General features: G+C 41.2%; 1 protein-coding gene across 1 annotated transcript in view; it reads right to left on the bottom strand.

Moving 5' to 3' along the window:
- LOC146423540 (uncharacterized) overlaps positions 1-20,264 on the bottom strand; it is a 48,917-nt gene that overhangs the window by 27,174 nt on the left and 1,479 nt on the right. Inside the window, 6 exon segments of the mRNA XM_085044637.1 lie at positions 45-159; positions 2,952-3,186; positions 5,026-5,170; positions 9,526-9,689; positions 12,006-12,174; positions 17,978-18,194. Of these exon segments, the coding sequence (XP_084900763.1) occupies positions 45-159; positions 2,952-3,186; positions 5,026-5,170; positions 9,526-9,689; positions 12,006-12,174; positions 17,978-18,194 (1,045 nt within the window).

Raw genomic sequence — 20,264 nt, 5'->3', positions numbered from 1 at the left:
GGGGATATTTTTGGGCTATTTTTGGGATATTTTCAGGGTCTCACCGAGCCCCCCAGGGGGTGCACAGCCAGACATTCACTGCAGCTCCTCAACCTTCTGCACTCCTGAGCGTCACGGGGGGAGGGAGAGCAGGGGGAGGGGATGGGAGAGCAGCCCAGCCTGGGGAGAAATCAGCTCATTTGCATCTCATTTGCATCTCATTTGCATATCATTTGCATCTCATTTGCATATCGAAATTTTGAAATTTTTTTTGTTGTTTTTTTTACACCCCAAGCCCAGAATCAGCCACAAAGTGCCCAAATCCCCCCCAAAAAATACCACCCTAAATTCTCCCCAAAACCACCCCAAATTCACCCCAAAATCCTTCGAAATTCACCCCAAAATTCTCCCCAAATTCTCTTTAAAATCCCCCAAATTCTCCCCAAAATCCCCCAAATTCTCCCCAAATCCTCCGAAATTCACTCCAAACTTCCCCAAATTCACCAAATTCACCCCAAAATCCCCCAAATTCTCCCCAAATCCCCCAAATTCACAAAATTCACCCAAATTCACCCCAAAATTCTCCCCAAATTCTCTTCAAAATGCCCCAAATTCTCTTCAACTTCCCCAAATTCTCCCCAAAATCCCCCAAATTCTCCCAAATCCCCAAATTCCCCCAAATCCCCAAATTCTCCCCAAATTCCCCAAATTTTTCCCAAAATCCCCAAATTTATCCAAATTCTCCCCAAATTCTCCCCAAATTCTCCCCAAATTCCCCAAATTCTCCCAAAACCCCCAAATTCCCCAAATTTTCCCAAAATCCCCAAATTTTGGATCCAAATTCTACCCAAATCCCCCAAATTCACCCAAATTTTGATCCCAAAATTCCCAATTCACCCAAAATACCCAAATTTTTATAAATTTCCCCAAATTCCCCAAATTCTCCCCAAATCCTCCCAAATTCCCAGAATTCACCCCAAAATTCCCCCAAATTCACTCCCAAATCCCCCAAAATTCTCTTTAAAATAACACAAATTCACCCCATTTCCACTCACCTCTCAGCCTCCTCACTCCCCTGACATCTCCCCCCACCCCAGGCAAAACCCCCAGACCCATTTCTCCCCCATTTTTCCCCATTTTTCCCCATTTTTTCCCCATTTTTTCCCCATTTTTTGTCATTTTTTCCCAATTTTTCCCCATTTTCCCCCATTTTCACTCACCTCTCAGCCTCCTCAGCCCCTCGACATCTCCCCACCCCAGGCACAGCCCCCAGACCCATTTTTCCACCATTTCACCCCATTTTTTCACTATTTTTTTCATTTTTTCCCCATTTTTTTGCTATTTTTCCCCATTTTTTCCCCATGTCACCCTATTTTTCCCCATTTTTTGTCATTTTTTTACCCATTTTTTCCCACTTTTTCCCCATTTCACCCCATTTTTCCCATTTCATCCCATTTATACCCCATTTCCCCCATTTTTTCACCATTTCACCCCATTTTTTCACCATTTTATCCCATTTTTTCCCTGTTTCTTCCCATTTTTCCCCATTTTTTCACCATTTCACCCCATTTTCCCCCCGTTTTTTCTCATTTTTCCCCCGTTTTTTTGCCGTTTTTCCACATTTTTTCCCTTTTTTTTACAATTTTTCCCCAAAATCCTTACCTCTCAGCCTCCTCACTGCCTCGACATCTCCCCCCACACCAGGCACAAGCCCCCCCAGCCTGGGCACATCCTCGGGGGTCTCTGAGTGTCCAGCAGGGCTCGGGGGGCACTCTGACTGCCCAGAGCCCCCAACCCATTGCACCCCATTTTTCAACATTTTTCACTGCTTTTTCCCATTTTTTCACCATTTTATCCCATTTTTTCACTGTTTCACCCCATTTTATCTCATTTGACTCCCATTTTTCCCCATTTTTACTCTGTTTCACCCCAATTTCTCCCCATTTTTTCCCAATTTCTCCCCATTTTTTCCCCATTTCACCCCATTTTTTCACCTTTTTTTCCCCATTTCACCCAATTTTTCCCCGTTTTCTCTCATTTTTCCACCATTTTCCCCCATTTTTTCACCATTTCACCCCATTTTCCTCTCATTTTTCCCCATTTTTTCACCATTTCACCCCATTTCTCCCAATTTTTTCCCCGTTTTTCCCCATTTTTTCCCCATTTTTCCCCATTTCACCCCATTTTTCCCATTTTTTCACAATTTCACCCCATTTTTTCACCTATTCACCCCATTTTTTCCCATATTATCACCATTTTCCCCCATTTTTTCCCCATTTTTGTCATTTTCCCCCCGTTTTTTTGCCGTTTTTCCCCATTTTTCCCCATTTTTTCACCATTTCACCCCATTTTTTCACTGTTTCATCCCATTTTATCTTATTTTACTCCCATTTTTACTCTGTTTCACCCCATTTTTTCATCTTTTCACCCCATTTTTTCACGATTTTATCCCATTTTTCCCCATTTTACTCTGTTTCACCCCATTTTTCACCATTTCACCCATTTTTTTCCCCATTTTTTCCCATTTTTTCCCCATTTCACCCCATGTTTTCACCATTTTTCCCCCTTTTTTGTCATTTTTTCACCATTTCACCCCATTTTTTCCCATTTTTCCCCCATTTTTCCCCATTTTTTCCCATTTGTCCCCATTTTTTCCCCAATATTTCCCATTTTTTCCCCATTTTTCCCCATTTTTTCCTCCATTTCAACCCAGTTTTTCCCCATTTCACCCAATTTTTTCACCATTTCACCTCATTTTTTCCCATTCTTTCCCCATTTCACCCCATTTTTTCCCATATTATCACCATTTTTCCCCATTTTTTCCCCATTTTCACCCCCTTTTCCCCCATTTTTGTCATTTTTCCCCCCGTTTTTTTGCCGTTTTTCCCCATTTCACCCCATTTTCCCCTGTTTTTTCACAATTCACCCCATTTTCATGCATTTTTTTCCCAATATTTTATATTTTCACTCACCTCTCAGCCTCCTCACTGCCTCGACATCTCCCCCCACACCAGGCACAAGCCCCCCCAGCTCCCTGGCAGCTCCTGGGGTCCCTGAGGGTCCAGCAGGGCTCGGGGGGCACTCTGACTGCCCAGAGCCCCCCCAGCTCAGCCCCACGGAAGCCCCCCGAGGCCAGCAGCAATCCCCCCAGGCTGGCCAGGCTGTGCCCCACCGAGCCGGGCATGGGCGAGCCCACCAGGGACGGGTCTGGGGAGAGAGAGAGAATGGGAAATAAATTGGGGGAAATTCATCCCGAAAATTGGGGGAAATCACCCCAAAAATCAGGGGAAAATTGGGGGAAAATTGGGGGAAAATTGGGGGAAATTCATCCTGAAAATTGGGGGAAATCACCCCAAACATTGGGGGAAATTCATCCTGAAAATTGGGGGAAATTCATCCTGAAAATCGGGGGAAATTCACCCCAAAATCGGGGAAAATTGGGGGAGAGTGGAAAGATGAAATTCATCCTGGTGAAATCACCAGTGGGGGGAAAATTGGGGAAAAAATTAAATTAATCCCGAAATGGGGATTCATCCGAAAATTGGAAATCACTAAAAAATCGGGGAAAATTGGGGAAAATTGGGGGAAAATTGGGGGAAATTCATCCGAAAATTGGGGGAAATTCATCTGAAAATTGGGGAAATCACCCCAAACATTGGGGAAAAGTGGGGGAAATTCATCCTGAAAACTGGGGAAAATTGGAAATTCATCCTGAAAATTGGGGGAAAATTGGGAAAAATTGGGGGAAATTTGGGGAAAATTGGGGGAAAAATTGGGAAAATTTGGGGAAAAATTGGGGGAAATTTGGGGAAAATTTGGGGGAAATTTGGGGAAATTTAGGGGAAATTTGGGAAAAAATTTGGGAAAAAATTGGGGAAAATTTGGGGAAAAAATTGGGGAAAAATTTGGGGGAATTCGAGAAAAATTTAGGGAAAATTTGGGGAAAATTTGGGGAAATTTGGGGAAATTTGGGGAAATTTGGGGAAAAAATGGGGAAATTTGGGGAAATTTGGGGGAGAATTGGGGAATCTTCGGGGGAAAATTGGGGAAAATTTTGGGAAAAATTGGGGGAAATTTGGAGAAAAATTTGGGGGAAGTTTGGGAAGAATTTGCAGGAAATTTGGGGGAAATTGGGGAAAAATTGGGGAAACTGCATCCTAAATGTTGGGGAAATTTGTGGGAAAATTGGGGAAAAATTGGGGGAAATTTGTGGGAAAATTGGGGAAAATTTGGGGAAAATTTGCAGAAAATTTGGGGAAAATTTGGGGATCCCCTCCCCCATTTCCCAGCCGCTTCCCTGAATTTGGAACCCCAAAATCCCCTCATTTTCCCCAATTTTCCCCCAATTTTCACCTTTTTTTTAACCCAATTTTCACTGAAATTTTGCCTGATTTTCACTCAGATTTCCCCCAATTTTCACCCAATTTTCACCCAAATTTCACTAAATTTTCCCCCAATTTTCATCCAATTTTCACCCAAATTTCCCCCAATTTTCACCTTTTTTTTTCCCTATTTCACCCAAACTCCACCCAATTTTCCCCCAATTTTCACTCAAATTTCCCCAAATTTCCACCATTTTTTTGCCATATTTCATCCAAATTTCACCCAATTTTCACCCAAACTTCGCCTGATTTTTACCCAAATTTCACCCAATTTTCCCCATTTTTTCACCATATTTCACCCAAATTTCACCCAAAACTTGCCCAAATTTCCCCCAATTTTCCCCTAATTTTCACCCAATTTTCATCCAAATTTCGCCAAGTTTTTACCCAAATTTCACCCGATTTTCATCAAATTTTCACCCAATTTTCACCATTTTTTCGCCAAATTTCACCCAATTTTCACCCAAATTTTGCCAAATTTTTACCCAAATTTCACCCGATTTTCATCAAAATTTCACCCAATTTTCACCATTTTTTCACCCAATTTTCCCCCAATTTTCACTCAAACTTCACCTGATTTTCCCCCAAGTTTCCCCATATTTTGGGACCCCTCCCCAAATCCCCAAAAATCCCCAAAAATCCCCAAAAATCCCCAAATTCTCACCGCTGTGGGGAGGCAGAATCCAAGCGTTGCAGCGAATTTGGTAAAGCAGAATTTCGTTGCCGAAATCCTTCCGGTCACTTCGACCCCCCAGGACCACCAGGGTGTCCCCCGAGATGGCAGCGGCGTGGAAATAGTGGGGGCGGGGCTGGGGAGAGACACACCCCCAAATTTTGGGAGAAACCCCCAAAAAAATCCCGAGAGCCCAGACCCAAAAAACCCCAAAAAACCCCAAAAATGGCACCAAAATGGCCCAAAATCGCATAAAATAGCCCAAAAATGCCTTAAAAAAGAGCCCCAAAACTCCCCTAAAGGTGGTCGAGATCACCCCAAATTTAGGGAGAAACCCCAAAAAAAATCCCAAGAGCCCAGACCCAAAAAATGCCCAAAAAATACCCAAAAAATACCCAAAAAAACCCCAAAAACCTGCCCAAAATTGCATTACATGCCCCAAAAAAGAGTCCAAGACACACCCCAAAATTTTAGGAACCCCCCCAAAAAAATCCCGAGACCCCAGACGCAAAAAATGCCAAAAAACCCCCAAAAAACCACAAAAAACCAAAAAAACCGCCGAAAAAAACCCCAAAAATGGCACCAAAATGGCCCAAAATCACATTAAATGCCCCAAAAAAGAGTCCAAGATACACCCCAAAGTTTTGGGAGAAACCCCAAAAAAATCCTGAGACCCCAGACCCAAAAAATGCCAAAAAACCCCAAAAAATGCCAAAAAAATCCAAAAAACCCCAAAAAAAAACCCAAAAAACCCCCCCAAAAATGGCAAAAAAATTGCATTAAATGCCCCAAAAGACAGTTCAAGACACACCCCAAAATTTTGGGAACCCCCAAAAAATTCCCCAGACCCCAGACCCAAAAAAACCCCAACAAACCCCCAAAAAAAACCCCAAAAAATCCCCAAAAAATGGTCCCAAAATCACCCCAAAATTGCCACCGAGTGGAAATAGTGGGGGCGGGGCTGGGGAGACACACCCCCAAATTTTGGGAGGAATCCCCAAAAAAATCCCGAGAGCCCAGACCCAAAAAACCCCCAAAAAAATCCCAAAAAAACCCCCAAAAATGCCAAAAAAACCCGAAAAAACCCAAAAAAGCCCCCCAAAAAACCCAAAAAAAGGTCCCCAAATTGCATTAAATGGCCCCTAAAAAGAGTCTGAGACACACCCCAAAATTTTGGGAACCCCCCAAAAAATCCTGACACCCCAGACCCAAAAAATGCCAAAAAAACCCCCAAAAAACCCCAAAAAATGCTGAAAAAACCCAAAAAAATGGCACCAAAATGACCCAAAATCGCATTAAATGGCCCCAAAACAGAGTCCGAGACACACCCCAAAATTTTGGGAAACCCCCAAAAAAATCCCGAGAGCCCAGACCTGAAAAACCCCCAAAAAACCCCCAAAAATGCCAAAAAACCCCAAAAAACCCCCAAAAATGCTGAAAAAACCCAAAAAGTGGCACCAAAATGACCCAAAATCGCATTAAATGGCCCCAAAAATGCCCCCAAAAGAGCCCCAGAGATGGTCGAGATCACCCCAAAATTGAGGGAGAAACCCCAAAAAATCCCGAGAGCCCAGACCCAAAAAAACAAAAAAAACCCCAAAAAACCCCAAAAAATCTCCAAAAAAACCCCCAAAAATGCCCCAAAATCGCATTAAATGCCCCAAAAAAGAGTCCAAGACACACCCCAAAATTTTGGGAAACCCCCCAAAAAAATCGCGAGAGCCCAGACCCAAAAAATGCCAAAAAACCAAACAAAATCCCCCAAAAAATCCCCCAAAATCCCCCAAATTTCCCTTCAACGCCCCAAATCCACCCAAAAATCCACTTTAAATCCCAAAAAATCCCCCAAAAATCCCCTTGAAATCCTCCAAATCCCCTTTAAATCCTCCAAAAATCCCCTTTAAACACCCCAAATCCACCCCAAACACCCCAAACACCACAAAATCCCCCAAATTTCCCCAAATCCACCCGAAAATCACCTTTAAATCCCAAAAATCCCCAAAAATCCCTTTTAAAAGCCCTAAAATCCTTTAAACACCCCAAATCACCCCAAACACCCCAAAATCCTCTTTAAACACCCAAAATCCCCCAAATTTCCCCCAAATCACCGAAAATCCACTTTAAATCCCAAATATCCCAAAAATCCTTGAAATCCTCCAAATCCCCTTGAAATCCTCAAAATCCTTTAAAAGCCCCAAAATCCCTTTAAACACCCCAAATCCACCCCAAAATCCCCCAAAATCCCCCAAAATTTCCCCCAAAATCCCACCTTGGTCCCCCTGGCAGGAGCCAGCAGCTCCAGGTGAGGTTGGGCAGGTGCAGAGTCACCCCAAACACCCCAAAATTCCCCCAAAAATCACCTTTAAACATCCCAAATCCACCCCAAATTGTCTCTACAGCCCCAAAATCTCCCAAATTTCGCCCAAATCCACCCAAAAATCACCTTTGAATCCCAAAAATCCCCCAAAAATCCCCTTTAAAAGCCCCTAAAATCCCCTTTAAACACCCCAAATCCACCCCAAACACCCCAAAATCCCCCAAATTTCCCCCTGAAACCCCCAAAATTCCCCAAATTTCCCCCAAATTTCCCCCAAATCACCTTCAAACGCCCCAAATCCACCCAAAAATCACCTTTAAATCCCAAAAATATCCCCTTCAAATCCCCTATAAACACCCCTAAAATCCCCTTTAAACACCCCAAATCCACCCCAAACACCCCAAAATCCCCTTTAAACTCCCAAAATCCCCCAAATTTCCCCCAAATCCACCAAAAATCCACCTTCAAATCCCAAAAATATCCCAAAAATCCCCTTGAAATCCTCCAAATCCCCTTGAAATCCTCCAAAAATCCCCTATAAACACCCAAAATTCCCCCAAAAATCACCTTCAAACACCCCAAAATCCCTTTTAAATGTTCCCAAATCCCCCAAAATCCCCCAAATTTCCCCCAAAATCCCAAAAAAATCCCCCAAAATCTCACTTTAGTCCCTCTAGCCGGCGCCAGCAGCTCCAGGTGAGGTTGGGCAGGTGCAGAGTTACCCCAAACACCCCAAAATTCCCCCAAAAATCACCTTGAAATCCCTTTAAACACCCCAAATGCCCTTTAAATTCTCCAAATCACCTTTCAATGCCCCAAATCCACCCTAAAATCCCCTTTAAACCCCAAAATCCCCCAAAATCCCCAAAATCCCAAAATCCCCCCAAAATCCCCCAAAAATGCCTCCAGATATCCCAAAATCCTTTAAATCCCCAATAAACACCCCAAAATCCCGTATGAACACCCCAAAATCCCATTTAAATGTCCCCAAATCCCTCCAAAATCCACTTCAAACCCCAAAAAAACCCCCAAATCCCCCAAATTTCCCCCAAATTCCCACCTTAGTCCCTCTAGCCGGCGCCAGCAGGCTCCAGGTGAGGTTGGGCAGGTGCAGAGTCACCCCAAACACCCCAAAAATCCCCCAAAAATCACCTTTAAACCCCCAAAATCCCCTTTAAATCCCCCAAATCCACCCCAAATCCTCTCTAAACACCCAAAATCTCCCAAATTTCCCCCAAATCCACCCGAAAATCACCTTTAAATCCCAAAAATCCCCTTGAAATCCTCCAAACCCCCTTGAAATCCTCCAAAAATCCCCTATAAACACCCAAAATTCCCCCAAAAATCACCTTCAAACACCCCAAAATCCCCTTGAAATGTTCCCAAATCCCCCAAAATCCCCCAAATTTCCCCCAAAATCCCAAAAAATCCCCCAAAATCTCACTTTTGTCCCCCTGGCAGGCACCAGCAGCTCCAGGTGAGGTTGGGCAGGTGCAGAGTCACCCCAAATACCCTTTAAACCCCCTTTAAACACCCCAAAATCCCTATAAACACCCCAAATTCCCCAAATTTCCCCCAAATCACCTTTCAATGCCCCAAATCCACCCCAAATCCCCTTTAAACCCCCAAAATCCCCCAAAATCCCCCAAAAATCCCAAAAATGCCTCCAGAGATCCCAAATCCCCTTTAAATCCCTATAAACACCCCAAAATCCCCTATAAACACCCCAAAATCCCATTTTAATGTCCCCAAATCCCTCCAAAATCCACTTTAAACCCCAAAAAACCCCCAAATCCCCCAAATTTCCCCCAAAATCTCACTTTTGTCCCTCTAGCCGGCGCCAGCAGCTCCAGGTGAGGTTGGGCAGGTGCAGAGTCACCCCAAACACCCCAAAAATCCCCTTTAAACACCCCAAATCTACCCCAAACACCCCAAAATCCTCTTTAAACACCCCAAATCTCCCAAATTTCCCCCAAATCCACCAAAAATCCACCTTCAAATCCCAAAAATATCCCAAAAATCCCCTTGAAATCCTCCAAAAATCCCCTATAAACACCCAGACTTCCCCCAAAAATCACCTTCAAACACCCCAAAATCCCCTTGAAATGTTCCCAAATCCCCCAAAATCCCCCAAATTTCCCCCAAAATCCCCATTTAACCTCAAAAAATCTCACCTTTGTCCCCCTGGCGGGCGCCAGCAGGCTCCAGGTGAGGTTGGGCAGGTGCAGGCTGTAGAGCTCGGCCGAAGGCCCGACGCGCTCCACGTGAAATCTTTGTCCCCCAAACACAAACACGGCCTGGGAGGCCTCGTGGAACGAGGCTGAGTGACCATACAGCCCTGGGGAGAGATTTGGGGGGAATTTGGGGTGAATTTGGGGGATTTTGGGGTGATTTTGGGGCATTTTTGGGGTGATTTTGGGGGTGATTTAAGGCCTCAGGGCCTGCTAGGCCTCCCACACGCCTTCCTAGGGATTTGAGGTTAATTTGAGGGATTTGGGGTAATTTCGAGGGAATTTGGGTAATTTCAGATAATTTAAATCAATTTGGGATGAATTTGCGGGATTTTGGGGCTTTTTGGGGTCATTTTTGGGGTGATTTTGGGGTGATTTTTGTGGTTGTTTCCCCTCACGGAACCTCAGGGCCTGCTAGGCCGCACAGAGGCCTTCCTAGGGATTTGGGGTAATTTCCGGGGATTTGGGCTCATTTCTGGGGATTTGGGGTCATTTAGGGTGATTTGGGATCATTCTGGGGTCATTTTGGGGTGATTTCAGGGGGATTTGGGATCATTTTGGGGTAATTTTCCTGATCATTTTGGGGTCATTTCTCCACGTGAAATCTTTGTCCCCCAAACACAAACACGGCCTGGGAGGCCTCGTGGAACAAGGCTGAGTGACCATACAGCCCTGGGGAGAGAGTTTGGGGGGAATTTGGGGGATTTTGGGGCTTTTTTGGGGCATTTTTGGGGTAATTTTTGGGGTCATTTTCCCTCATGGAACCTCAGGGCCTGCTAGGCCTCATGTAGGCCTTCCTGGGGATTTGGGGTCAATTTGGGGGATTTTGGGTCATTTCAGATCATTTCAGTCGATTTGGGGTCATTTTGGGGATGATTTGGAATGGATTTGGGGTGAATTTGGGGCTTTTTTGGGGTGATTTTGGGGCATTTTTGGGGTTGTTTCCCCTCATGGAAACTCAGGGCCTATTAGGCCTCACAGAGGCCTTCCTAGGGATTTGGGGTTAATTTGGGGTTAATCTGGGGGAATTTGGGGTCATTTCTGGGGATTTTGGGTCATTTCAGATCATTTCAGTGGATTTGGGATCATTTTGGGGGATTTGGGATCATTTCAGAGGTGATTTCGGGGGGATTTGGGGTCATTTTTGGTGTCATTTCGTCCCATTTTCCCCCATTTTTCCCCATTTTTCACTCATTTTTCACTTCCCAAACCCCCTAAAAACCCCAAATTTTAATTTTTTTTTGCAACTCCCAATATTTTTTTGGGAATTCCCAATTTTTCCCCCATTTTTCCCTCAAATTTTCCCCATTTTTTCCCCAATTTTCCCCATTTTTCCTCTCCCCAACCCTCTACAAACCCCAAAAATTCAATTTTTTTTGTCAATTCCCAGATATTTTTTTGGCAATTCCCAAATATTTTTTTTGGGAATTCTCAAATTTTTCCCCATTTTCCCCCAATTTTCCCCATTTTCCCCCATTTTTCCCTCAATTTTTCCCCATTTTTTCCCGAATTTTTCCCCAATTTCCCCATTTTTCCCCATATTTTTCCCATTTTCCCTCACATTTTCCCCATTTTTCCCCATTTTCCCCCAATTTTTCACTTCCCCAACCCCCTAAAAACCCCAAAATTTTAATTTTTTTTATCAAGTCCCAATTTTTTTTTCAGGAATTCCCAATTTTTTCCCCATTTTCCCTCCAAATTTTCCCCATTTTTCCCCATTTCTCACTCATTTTTTTTCATTTCCCAAACCCCCTAAAAACCCCAAAAATTCAATTTTTTTTCTCAATTCCCAGATATTTTTCAGGAATTCCCATTTTTTTCCCCTTTTTTTCCCCAATTTTCCCCATTTTTCCTCTCCCCAACCCTCTAAAAACCCCAAAAATTCAATTTTTTTGGTCAATTCCGAGATATTTTTTTGGCAATTCCCAAATATTTTTTTGGGAATTCCCAAATTTTTCCCCAATTTTCCCCATTTTCCCCCATTTTTCCCTCAATTTTTCCCAATTTTTTCCCCAATTTCCCCATTTTTCCCCATTTCCCCCAATTTTTCACTCATTTTTCACTTCCCAAACTCCCTAAAAACCCCAAAAATTCAATTTTTTTGGTCAATTCCTAAATATTTTTTTTGGAATTCCCTATTTTTCCCCATTTTTCCTCCATTTTTCCCCATTTCCCCCAATTTTTCACTTCCCCAACCCCCTAAAAACCCCAAAATTTTAATTTTTTTTCTCAAGTCCCAATTTTTTTTCAGGAATTCCCAATTTTTCCCCCAATTTTCCCTCAATTTCCCCCATTTTTCCCCATTTTTCCCCCATTTTCCCCCAATTTTCCCCATTTTCTCCTCTCTCAACCCCCCTAAAAACCCCAAAAATTCAATTTTTTCCCTCAATTCCCAATTTTCTCAGGATTTTCCCCATTTTTACCTGTGGGGGGAGTTCCCAGCTGAGTTCCAACCTCCCATTTCTCGGTTTTGGGGTGAAAAATGAACAATTCGGTGTTGAAGCCGTTTTGGGGTGAAAAACCTCCAATCAGGTAAATCCTGGAGTTGGCAGTGGTCAGCGAGTGGCCGGCCAGGGCGGGCAGCTGGGGGGACTGAATTTGGGGAGAAAAACCAAAAATTTGGGTCAAAATCACAAAATTTGGGGGAAAAATCACAAAATTTGGGGAAAAAAATGGGAAATTTGGGGGGAGAACCCAAAAATTTGGGGGAAAAACTGTGAAATTTGGGGAAAAACCACAAATATTCGGGGAAAAAACCCAAAATTTGGGGTGAAAAACCAAAATCTGGGGTGAGAAACATGAAATTTGGGGAGAAAATCTCAAAATTTGGGGAAAAAACCTGAAAATTTGGGGAAAAAAACATGAAATTTGGGTGCGAAAACCTCGAAATTTGGGGGAAAACCTCAAAATTGGGTGTTAAAACCCCAAAATTGGGAGAAAAAATGCAAATTTGGGGTCAGAACCCGAAAATTTGGGGTAAAAAATCTCAAAAATTGGGTATTACAACCTCAAATTTGGGTGTTAAAATCCTGAAATTTGGGGTCAGAATCCACAAATTTGGGGAAAAAACCCAAAAATTTGGGGAAAACCCGTGAAATTTGGGGGAAAAATCTCAAAATTTGGGGGAAAATCCCAAAAATTTTGGGGGAAAAATCTCAAAATTTGTGGGAAAAATCTCAAAATTTGTGGGAAAAATCTCAAAATTTGGGGAAAAAAGGGAAATTAGGGGAAAAAACCCAAAAATTGGGGTGAGAAACCAAAATTTGGGGAAAAAAATCACAAAATTTGGGGGAAAAAAACGTGAAATTTGGGGGAAAACCCCAAAAATTTGAGGAAAAAACTGTGAAATTTGGGGGGAAAAACATGAAATTTGGGGAAAAACCCAAAATTTGGGGTGAGAAACCCAAAAATTTGGGTGTGAAAACCCCAAAATTGGGTGTTAAAACCTGAAAATTTGGGGTAAAAACCCAAATTTGGGTGCGAAAACCCCAAAATTTGGATGTAAAAAGCACAGAATTTGGTGGTTGGGGGCAGCTGGGGGACTGAATTGGGGGAAAAAACCAAAATTTGAGTCAAAATCACAAAATTTGGGGGAAAAATATCAAAATTTGGGGAAAAAATGGGAAATTTGGGGGGGAAACCCAAAAATTTGGGGAAAAAACTGTGAAATTTGGGGCGAAAAACATGAAATTTGGGGAAAAAAGTGGGAAATTTGGGTGTGAAAACCCCAAAATTTGGTGGCTGGGGGCAGCTGGGGGGACTGAATTTGGGGAAAAAAACCAAAAATTTGGGTCAAAATCACAAAATTTGGGGAAAAAAAAAGGGAAATTTCGGGGGAAAACCGTGAAATTTGGGGAAAAAAATCTCAAAATTTGCGTCAGAATTACAAAATTTGGGGGAAAAAACGTGAAATTTGAGGGAAAAACACGAAAATTTGGGGAAAAAAAAGTGAAATTTGGGGAAAAAAATGTGAAATCTGTGGAAAAAACACGAAAATTTGGGCAAAAATCTCAAAATTTGGGGAAAAAAACTGTGAAATTTGGGGAAAAAACCAAAAATTGGGGTGAAAAACCAAAATTTGGGGAAAAAAATCTCAAAATTTGGGCGAAAAATCTCAAAATTTGGGGAAAAAACCATGAAATTTGGGGAAAAAACCTGAAAATTTGGGGAAAAAAAAGTGAAATTTGGGGGGGAAAAAGTGAAATTTGGGGGAAAACCCCAAAATTTGGGGAAAAAACTGTGAAATTTGAGGAAAAACCCCAAAATTTCAGGTGAAAACCCAAAAATTTGGGGGAAAACCCCAAAATTTGGGATCAGAAACTGGAAATTTGGGTGTGAAAACCCCAAAATTGGGTGTTAAAACCCCAAAATTTGGTGGCTGGGGGCAGCTGGGGGGACTGAATTTGGGGGAGAAACCAAAAATTTGAGTCAAAATCACAAAATTTGGGGAAAAATCACAAAATTTGGGGAAAAAATGGGAAAATTGGGTGTTAAAACACTGAAATTTGGGGGAAAAAACCAAAATTTGGGGTGAGTAACTGGAAATTTGGGGAAAAAAATCGCAAAATTTGGGGAAAAAATAGGAAATTTGGGGTCAGAATCCAAAAATTTGGGGAAAAAAACCCAAAAATTTGGGGAAAAAACTGTGAAATTTGGGGGGGAAAACATGACATTTGGGGAAAACCCCCAAAATTTGAGGTCAGAACCCAAAAATTTGGGGAAAAAATGTGAAATTTGGGTGTGAAAACCCCAAAATTGGGTGTTAAAACCCCAAAATTTGGTGGCTGGGGGCAGCTGGGGGGACTGAATTTGGGGGAAAAACCAAAAATTTGAGTCAAAATCACAAAATTCGGGGGAAAAATCTCAAAATTTGGGGAAAAAATGGGAAATTTGGGGGGAGAAACCAAAAATTTGGGGGAAAAAATGTGAAATTTGGGGAAAACAAAATTTGGGGTGAGAAACCAAAATTTGCGGAAAAAACCCAAATTTGGGGTGAGAAACACAAAATTTGGGGAGAAAATCTCAAAATTTGGGGAAAAAACCTGAATATTTGGGGAAAAAACCTGAAAATTTGGGGAAAAAAAAGTGAAATTTGGGGGGAAAAAGAAATTTGGGGGAAAACCCCAAAATTTGGGAAAACTGTGAAATTTGAGGAAAACTCCCAAATTTTCAGGTGAAAACCCAAAAATTTGGGGGAAAACCCCAAAATTTGGGATCAGAAACTGGAAATTTGGGTGTGAAAACCCCAAAATTGGGTGTTAAAACCCCAAAATTTGGTGGCTGGGGGCAGCTGGGGGGACTGAATTTGGGGGAAAAAAACAAAATTTGAGTCAAAATCACAAAATTTGGCGGAAAAATCTCAAATTTTGGGGAAAAAACCGTGAAATTTGGGGGAAAAAAATCTCAAAATTTCAGGTGAGTTTTGGGATAATTTTGGGATAATTTCAGGATAAATTCAGGATAATTTCAGGATACTTTCTGGATAATTTCAGGTGAATTTTGGGCTAATTTCAGGATAATTTCAGGATAATTTCAGGCTAATTTTGGGATAATTTCAGGATAATTTCAGGTGAATTTCAGGAAAAAATTCAGGATAAATTCAGGCAAACTTCAGGCAAATTTCAGGCTAATTTGGGGCTAATTTCAGCTAATTTTTGGGGTAATTTCAGGTGAATTTGGGGATAATTTGGGGCTAATTTCAGGTAATTTTTGGGTTAAATTTTGGGCTAATTTCACGAAAATTTCAGGATAAATTCAGGCAATTTTCAGGCAAATTTCAGGCAAATTCAGGCAAATTTCAGGCTAAATTCAGGCAAATTTCTGGCAAAATTCAGGCAAATTTCAGGCAAATTTCAAGATAAATTCAGGCAAATTTCATGATAAATTCAGGCAAATTTCAGGATAAATTCAGGCTAATTTTGGGCTAATTTCAGGCAAATTTCAGGTAATTTTTGGGGTAATTTTGGGGTAAATTTTGGGGTAAGTTTTGGGATAATTTCAGGATAAATTCAGGCAATTTTCAGGCAAATTTCAGGTAATTTTTGGGGTAATTTTGGGGTAAATTTTGGGGTAAATTTCGGGATAATTTCAGGATAATTTCAGGCTAAATTCAGGCAAATTTCAGGACAAATTCAGGCAATTTTCAGGCTAATTTCAGGCAAATTTCAGGTAACTTCTGGGGTAATTTTGGGGTAAATTTTGAGGTAAATTTTGGGATAATTTCAGGATAAATTCAGGATAATTTCAGGATAAATTCAGGCAAATTTCAGGAAAAATTCAGGCAAATTCCCGGTGAATTTTGGGGTAATTTTGGGGTAAATTTTGGGATAATTTCAGGATAAATTCAGGCAAATTTCAGGCAAAATTCAGGCAAATTTCAGGCTAATTTCAGGCAAATTTCAGGTAATTTTTGGGGTAATTTTGGGGTAATTTTGGGGTAAATTTTGGGGTAAATTTCGGGATAATTTCAGGATAATTTCAGGATAATTTCAGGCAAATTTCAGGCAAATTTCAGGCTAAATTCAGGTAATTTTTGGGGTAATTTTGGGGTAATTTTGGGATAATTTCAGGATAATTTCAGGCTAAATTCAGGCAAATTTCAGGCTAAATTCAGGTAATTTTTGGGGTAATTTTGGGGTAATTTTGGGGTAAATTTTGGGGTAACTTTTGGGATAATTTCAGGATAATTTCAGGATAAATTCAGGCAATTTTCAGGAAAATTTCAGGCAAATTCCAGGTGAATTTTGGGGTAATTTTGGGGTAAATTTTGGGGTAAATTTTGGGGTAAATTTTGGGATAATTTCAGGATAATTTCAGGATAATTTCAGGCAATTTTCAGGCAAATTTCAGGTAATTTTTGGGGTAATTTTGGGGTAATTTTGGGGTAAATTTTGGGGTAAATTTTGGGATAATTTCAGGATAATTTCAGGATAAATTCAGGCAAATTTCAGGCAAAATTCAGGCAAATTTCAGGCTAAATTCAGGCAAATTTCAGGATAAATTCAGGCAAATTTCAGGATAAATTCAGGCAAATTTCAGGATAATTTCAGGTGAATTTCGGGCTAATTTCAGGCAAATTTCCGGCAAAATTCAGGCTAAATTCAGGCAAATTTCAGGATAAATTCAGGCAAATTTCAGGCAAATTTCAGAATAAATTCAGACAATTTTCAGGCTAATTTCAGGCAAATTTCAGGTAACTTCTGGGGTAATTTTGGGGTAAATTTTGGGGTAAGTTTTGGGATAATTTCAGGATAATTTCAGGATAAATTCAGGTAAATTCAGGATCATTTCAGGCAAATTTCAGGCGAATTTGGGGCTAATTTCAGGTAAATTTTGGGGTAATTTTGGGATAATTTCAGGATAATTTCAGGATAAATTCAGGCAAATTTCAGGATAAATTCAGGCAAATTTCAAGTAATTTTTGGGGTAATTTTGGGGTAATTTTGGGGTAAATTTTGGGGTAAATTTCAGGCAAATTTCAGGATAATTTCAGGATAATTTCAGGCTAAATTCAGGCAAATTTCAGGCAAATTTCAGGATAATTTCAGGATAATTTCAGGATAATTTCAGGCTAATTTCAGGTAATTTTTGGGGTAATTTTGGGGTAAATTTTGGGGTAAATTTTGGGATAATTTCAGGATAATTTCAGGCTAAATTCAGGCAAATTTCAGGACAAATTCAGGCAATTTTCAGGATAAATTCAGGCAAATTTCAGGCAAATTTCAAGATAAATTCAGGCAAATTTCAGGCAAATTTCAGGCTAAATTCAGGCAAAATTCAGGATAAATTCAGGCTAATTTCAGGCAAATTTCAGGATAAATTCAGGCAAATTTCAGGCAAATTTCAGGCTAAATTCAGGCAATTTTCAGGCAAATTTCAGGATAAATTCAGGCAATTTTCAGGATAAATTCAGGCAATTTTCAGGATAAATTCAGGCAAATTCAGGCAAATTTCAGGATAAATTCAGACTAATTTCAGGATAAATTCAGGCAAATTTCAGGATAAATTCAGGCAAATTTCAGGATAAATTCAGGCAAATTTCAGGATAAATTCAGGCAAATTTCAGGCAAATTTCAGAATAAATTCAGGCAAATTTCAGGATAAATTCAGGCAAATTCAGGCAAATTTCAGGCTAAATTCAGGCAAATTTCAGGCAAATTTCAGGATAAATTCAGGCTAATTTTGGGCTAATTTCAGGCAAATTTCAGGCTCATTTGGGGCTAATTTCAGGTAAATTTTGGGCTACTTTGAGGCTAATTTTGGGCTAATTTCTGCTAATTTCAGGATAATTTCAGGAAAATTTCAGGATAATTTCAGGATAATTTCAGGATAATTTGGGGCTAATTTCGGGATGATTTTGGGTTAAATTTGGGGCTAAATTGGGGCCAGAACTCACCTGGACTCTCCTCCAGTGCAGCGAGCTCAGCTGGAGCAGCCAGCAGTCGCTGGCCACGCCCCCCGCCGTGACTCCGCCCACCAGCACCAAAGCCCCGCCCCCCGGAAGGGGCGTGGCCGCCTGCAGGTACCGGGGGGAGGGGCCAGAGCGCCCCTCCCCCACCCCCGCCCCATCCCCCACCAGCAGCTGCGTCCAGCGGAGGTCTGACAGGGAGAACCTGGAATGGGAAATTTGGGAGATTTAGGAGAAATTTGGGATTTTTGGGGATTTTTAAAAATAGATTTTTGGGGATTTTTATTAAGTCAGGATCTTTTCATCTTCAGATCTTTTAGATCTTCAGACATCTTGTGACTTTTCACTCTTTGGGGATCTTTTCACTCTTGGGGATCTTCAGACTCGGGGATCTTCAGACTTTCAGATCTTTTGGGATCTTTCGATCTTTGTGACTTCCAGACTCTTGTGACTCCCTTGGGATCTTTCGACTTTCAGACCTTGTGATCTTCGGGACTCGTGGGGACTTTTTTGGGGATCTCTCTAGACTCCTTGGGGATCTTTCGACTTTGTGATCTTGGGGATCTTTTTGTGATCCCTTGAGATCTTTCGTGACTTTCAAAAGACTTTCGTGACTTCAGACTTTCGGGGACTTCAGACTCCTGTGACCTTTCGGGATCTTCGTGACTTTCGTGGACTCCTGTGACCTTGATCTTTCTTGGACTTTCGTGACTCGTGATCTTCTGGGAACCCTGGGACTTTCAGATCTTGGGATTTTTTGGGGATTTTTGGGGATTTTTTTGGGATTTCTTTGGGATTTTTGGGGATTTTTTAGGATTTTATTTTGGATTCTTGGGGATTTTTTGGGGATTTTTGGGGATTTTTGGGGGGATTTTTGGGGATTTTTTTTGGATTTTTTGGGGATTTTTTTTTGGGGATTTTTGGGGATTTTTGGGGTGGACAGGTGACATCCCATCCCCCACCAGCAGCTGAGTCCAGCGGAGATCTGACAGGGAGAACCTGGAATGGGAAATTTGGGAGAAATTGGGATTTTTGGGGATTTTTGGGGATTTTTGGGGATTTTTTTGGGATTTTTGGGGATTTTTTGGGGACTTTGGGATTTTATGGGGATTTTTTTGGATTTTATATTGGTTTTTTGGGGATTTTTTTGGGATTTTTGGGGATCAGGATCCATATCATTCTCGGGGGATCTTCGGGGACTCTGTGACTCGGGGACTTTCGTGACCTTTGAGATCTTCTCATCTCGTGGACTTTCAGATCTTCGAAGATCTTCGTGACTTTCGAAGACTTTCTTAGACCTTGCAACTCGTGACTCGTGATTACTGTGACTTTCTGTGTGACTTCATCTGGGGACTTTACACTCGTGTGTAGAACTCTCAGACTCCTGGGACATCAAGCATCCCTCAGACTATCTGGGACTCCTTCCTGAGATCTCTTTTGTGGATCTTCAGACTTTCTGGAGACTGTCTCCTCATCTCGATGACTCGGGGACTTACTCCTTGTGACTTTCAGACCTTTCGGGAAACTTCAGATCTTTGTAACCTTTCGATTCTCAGACTCAGGACGCATCTGGGATCTTCTTTGTGACTTTTGTAGATCTGGAACTTTTTAGACTTAGATCTTGGACATTTTTACATTTCAGCATATCTTTAGGATACTTCCTTGGGACATCTTAGGATCTTTTGATCTTTTGAACATTTTGATCTTTTGGATAGTTTTAGGATATTTTAAAGATATTTTGGAGATATTTTGGGGATATTTTCAGGATATTTTTAGGATATTTTCAGGACATTTTGGGGATATTTTCAAGCTATTTTTGGGATATTTTCAGGATATTTTTGGGATGTTTTTAGGATATTTTTGGGATATTTTTGGGATATTTTTAAGATATTTTTAGGATATTTTTGGGATATTTTTTGGCTATTTTTGAGTGAATTTGGGGTGAATTTTGAGCTACTTTTTGGCTATTTTTCAGACACATTTTAAGATATTTTCAGGATATTTTGGGGATATTTTGGGGATATTTTCAGGATATTTTGAGGATATTTTGGGGATATTTTTGGGATATTTTTAGGATATTTTGGGGGTGATTTTGGGGTGTTTTTCCCACCTGTACACACTGCTCAGGGGTCCCTGGCTCAGGCTGATTGCAGAGCAGATTTTTGGCTTTTTTTGGCTACTTTTGGGCTATTTTTGGGCTATTTTTTGGCTATTTTTTGGCTATTTTTCAGACACATTTTAAGATATTTTGGGGATATTTTGGGGATATTTTTGG

The sequence above is a fragment of the Lichenostomus cassidix genome, unplaced genomic scaffold (assembly GCF_008360975.1).
Source record: "Lichenostomus cassidix isolate B80296 unplaced genomic scaffold, HeHo_3.0 HiC_scaffold_37, whole genome shotgun sequence".
NCBI classification, from domain to species: Eukaryota; Metazoa; Chordata; class Aves; order Passeriformes; family Meliphagidae; genus Lichenostomus; species Lichenostomus cassidix.
The sequence above is the reverse complement of the archived record's forward strand: the minus strand, read 5'-3'. Positions and strand labels throughout refer to the sequence as shown.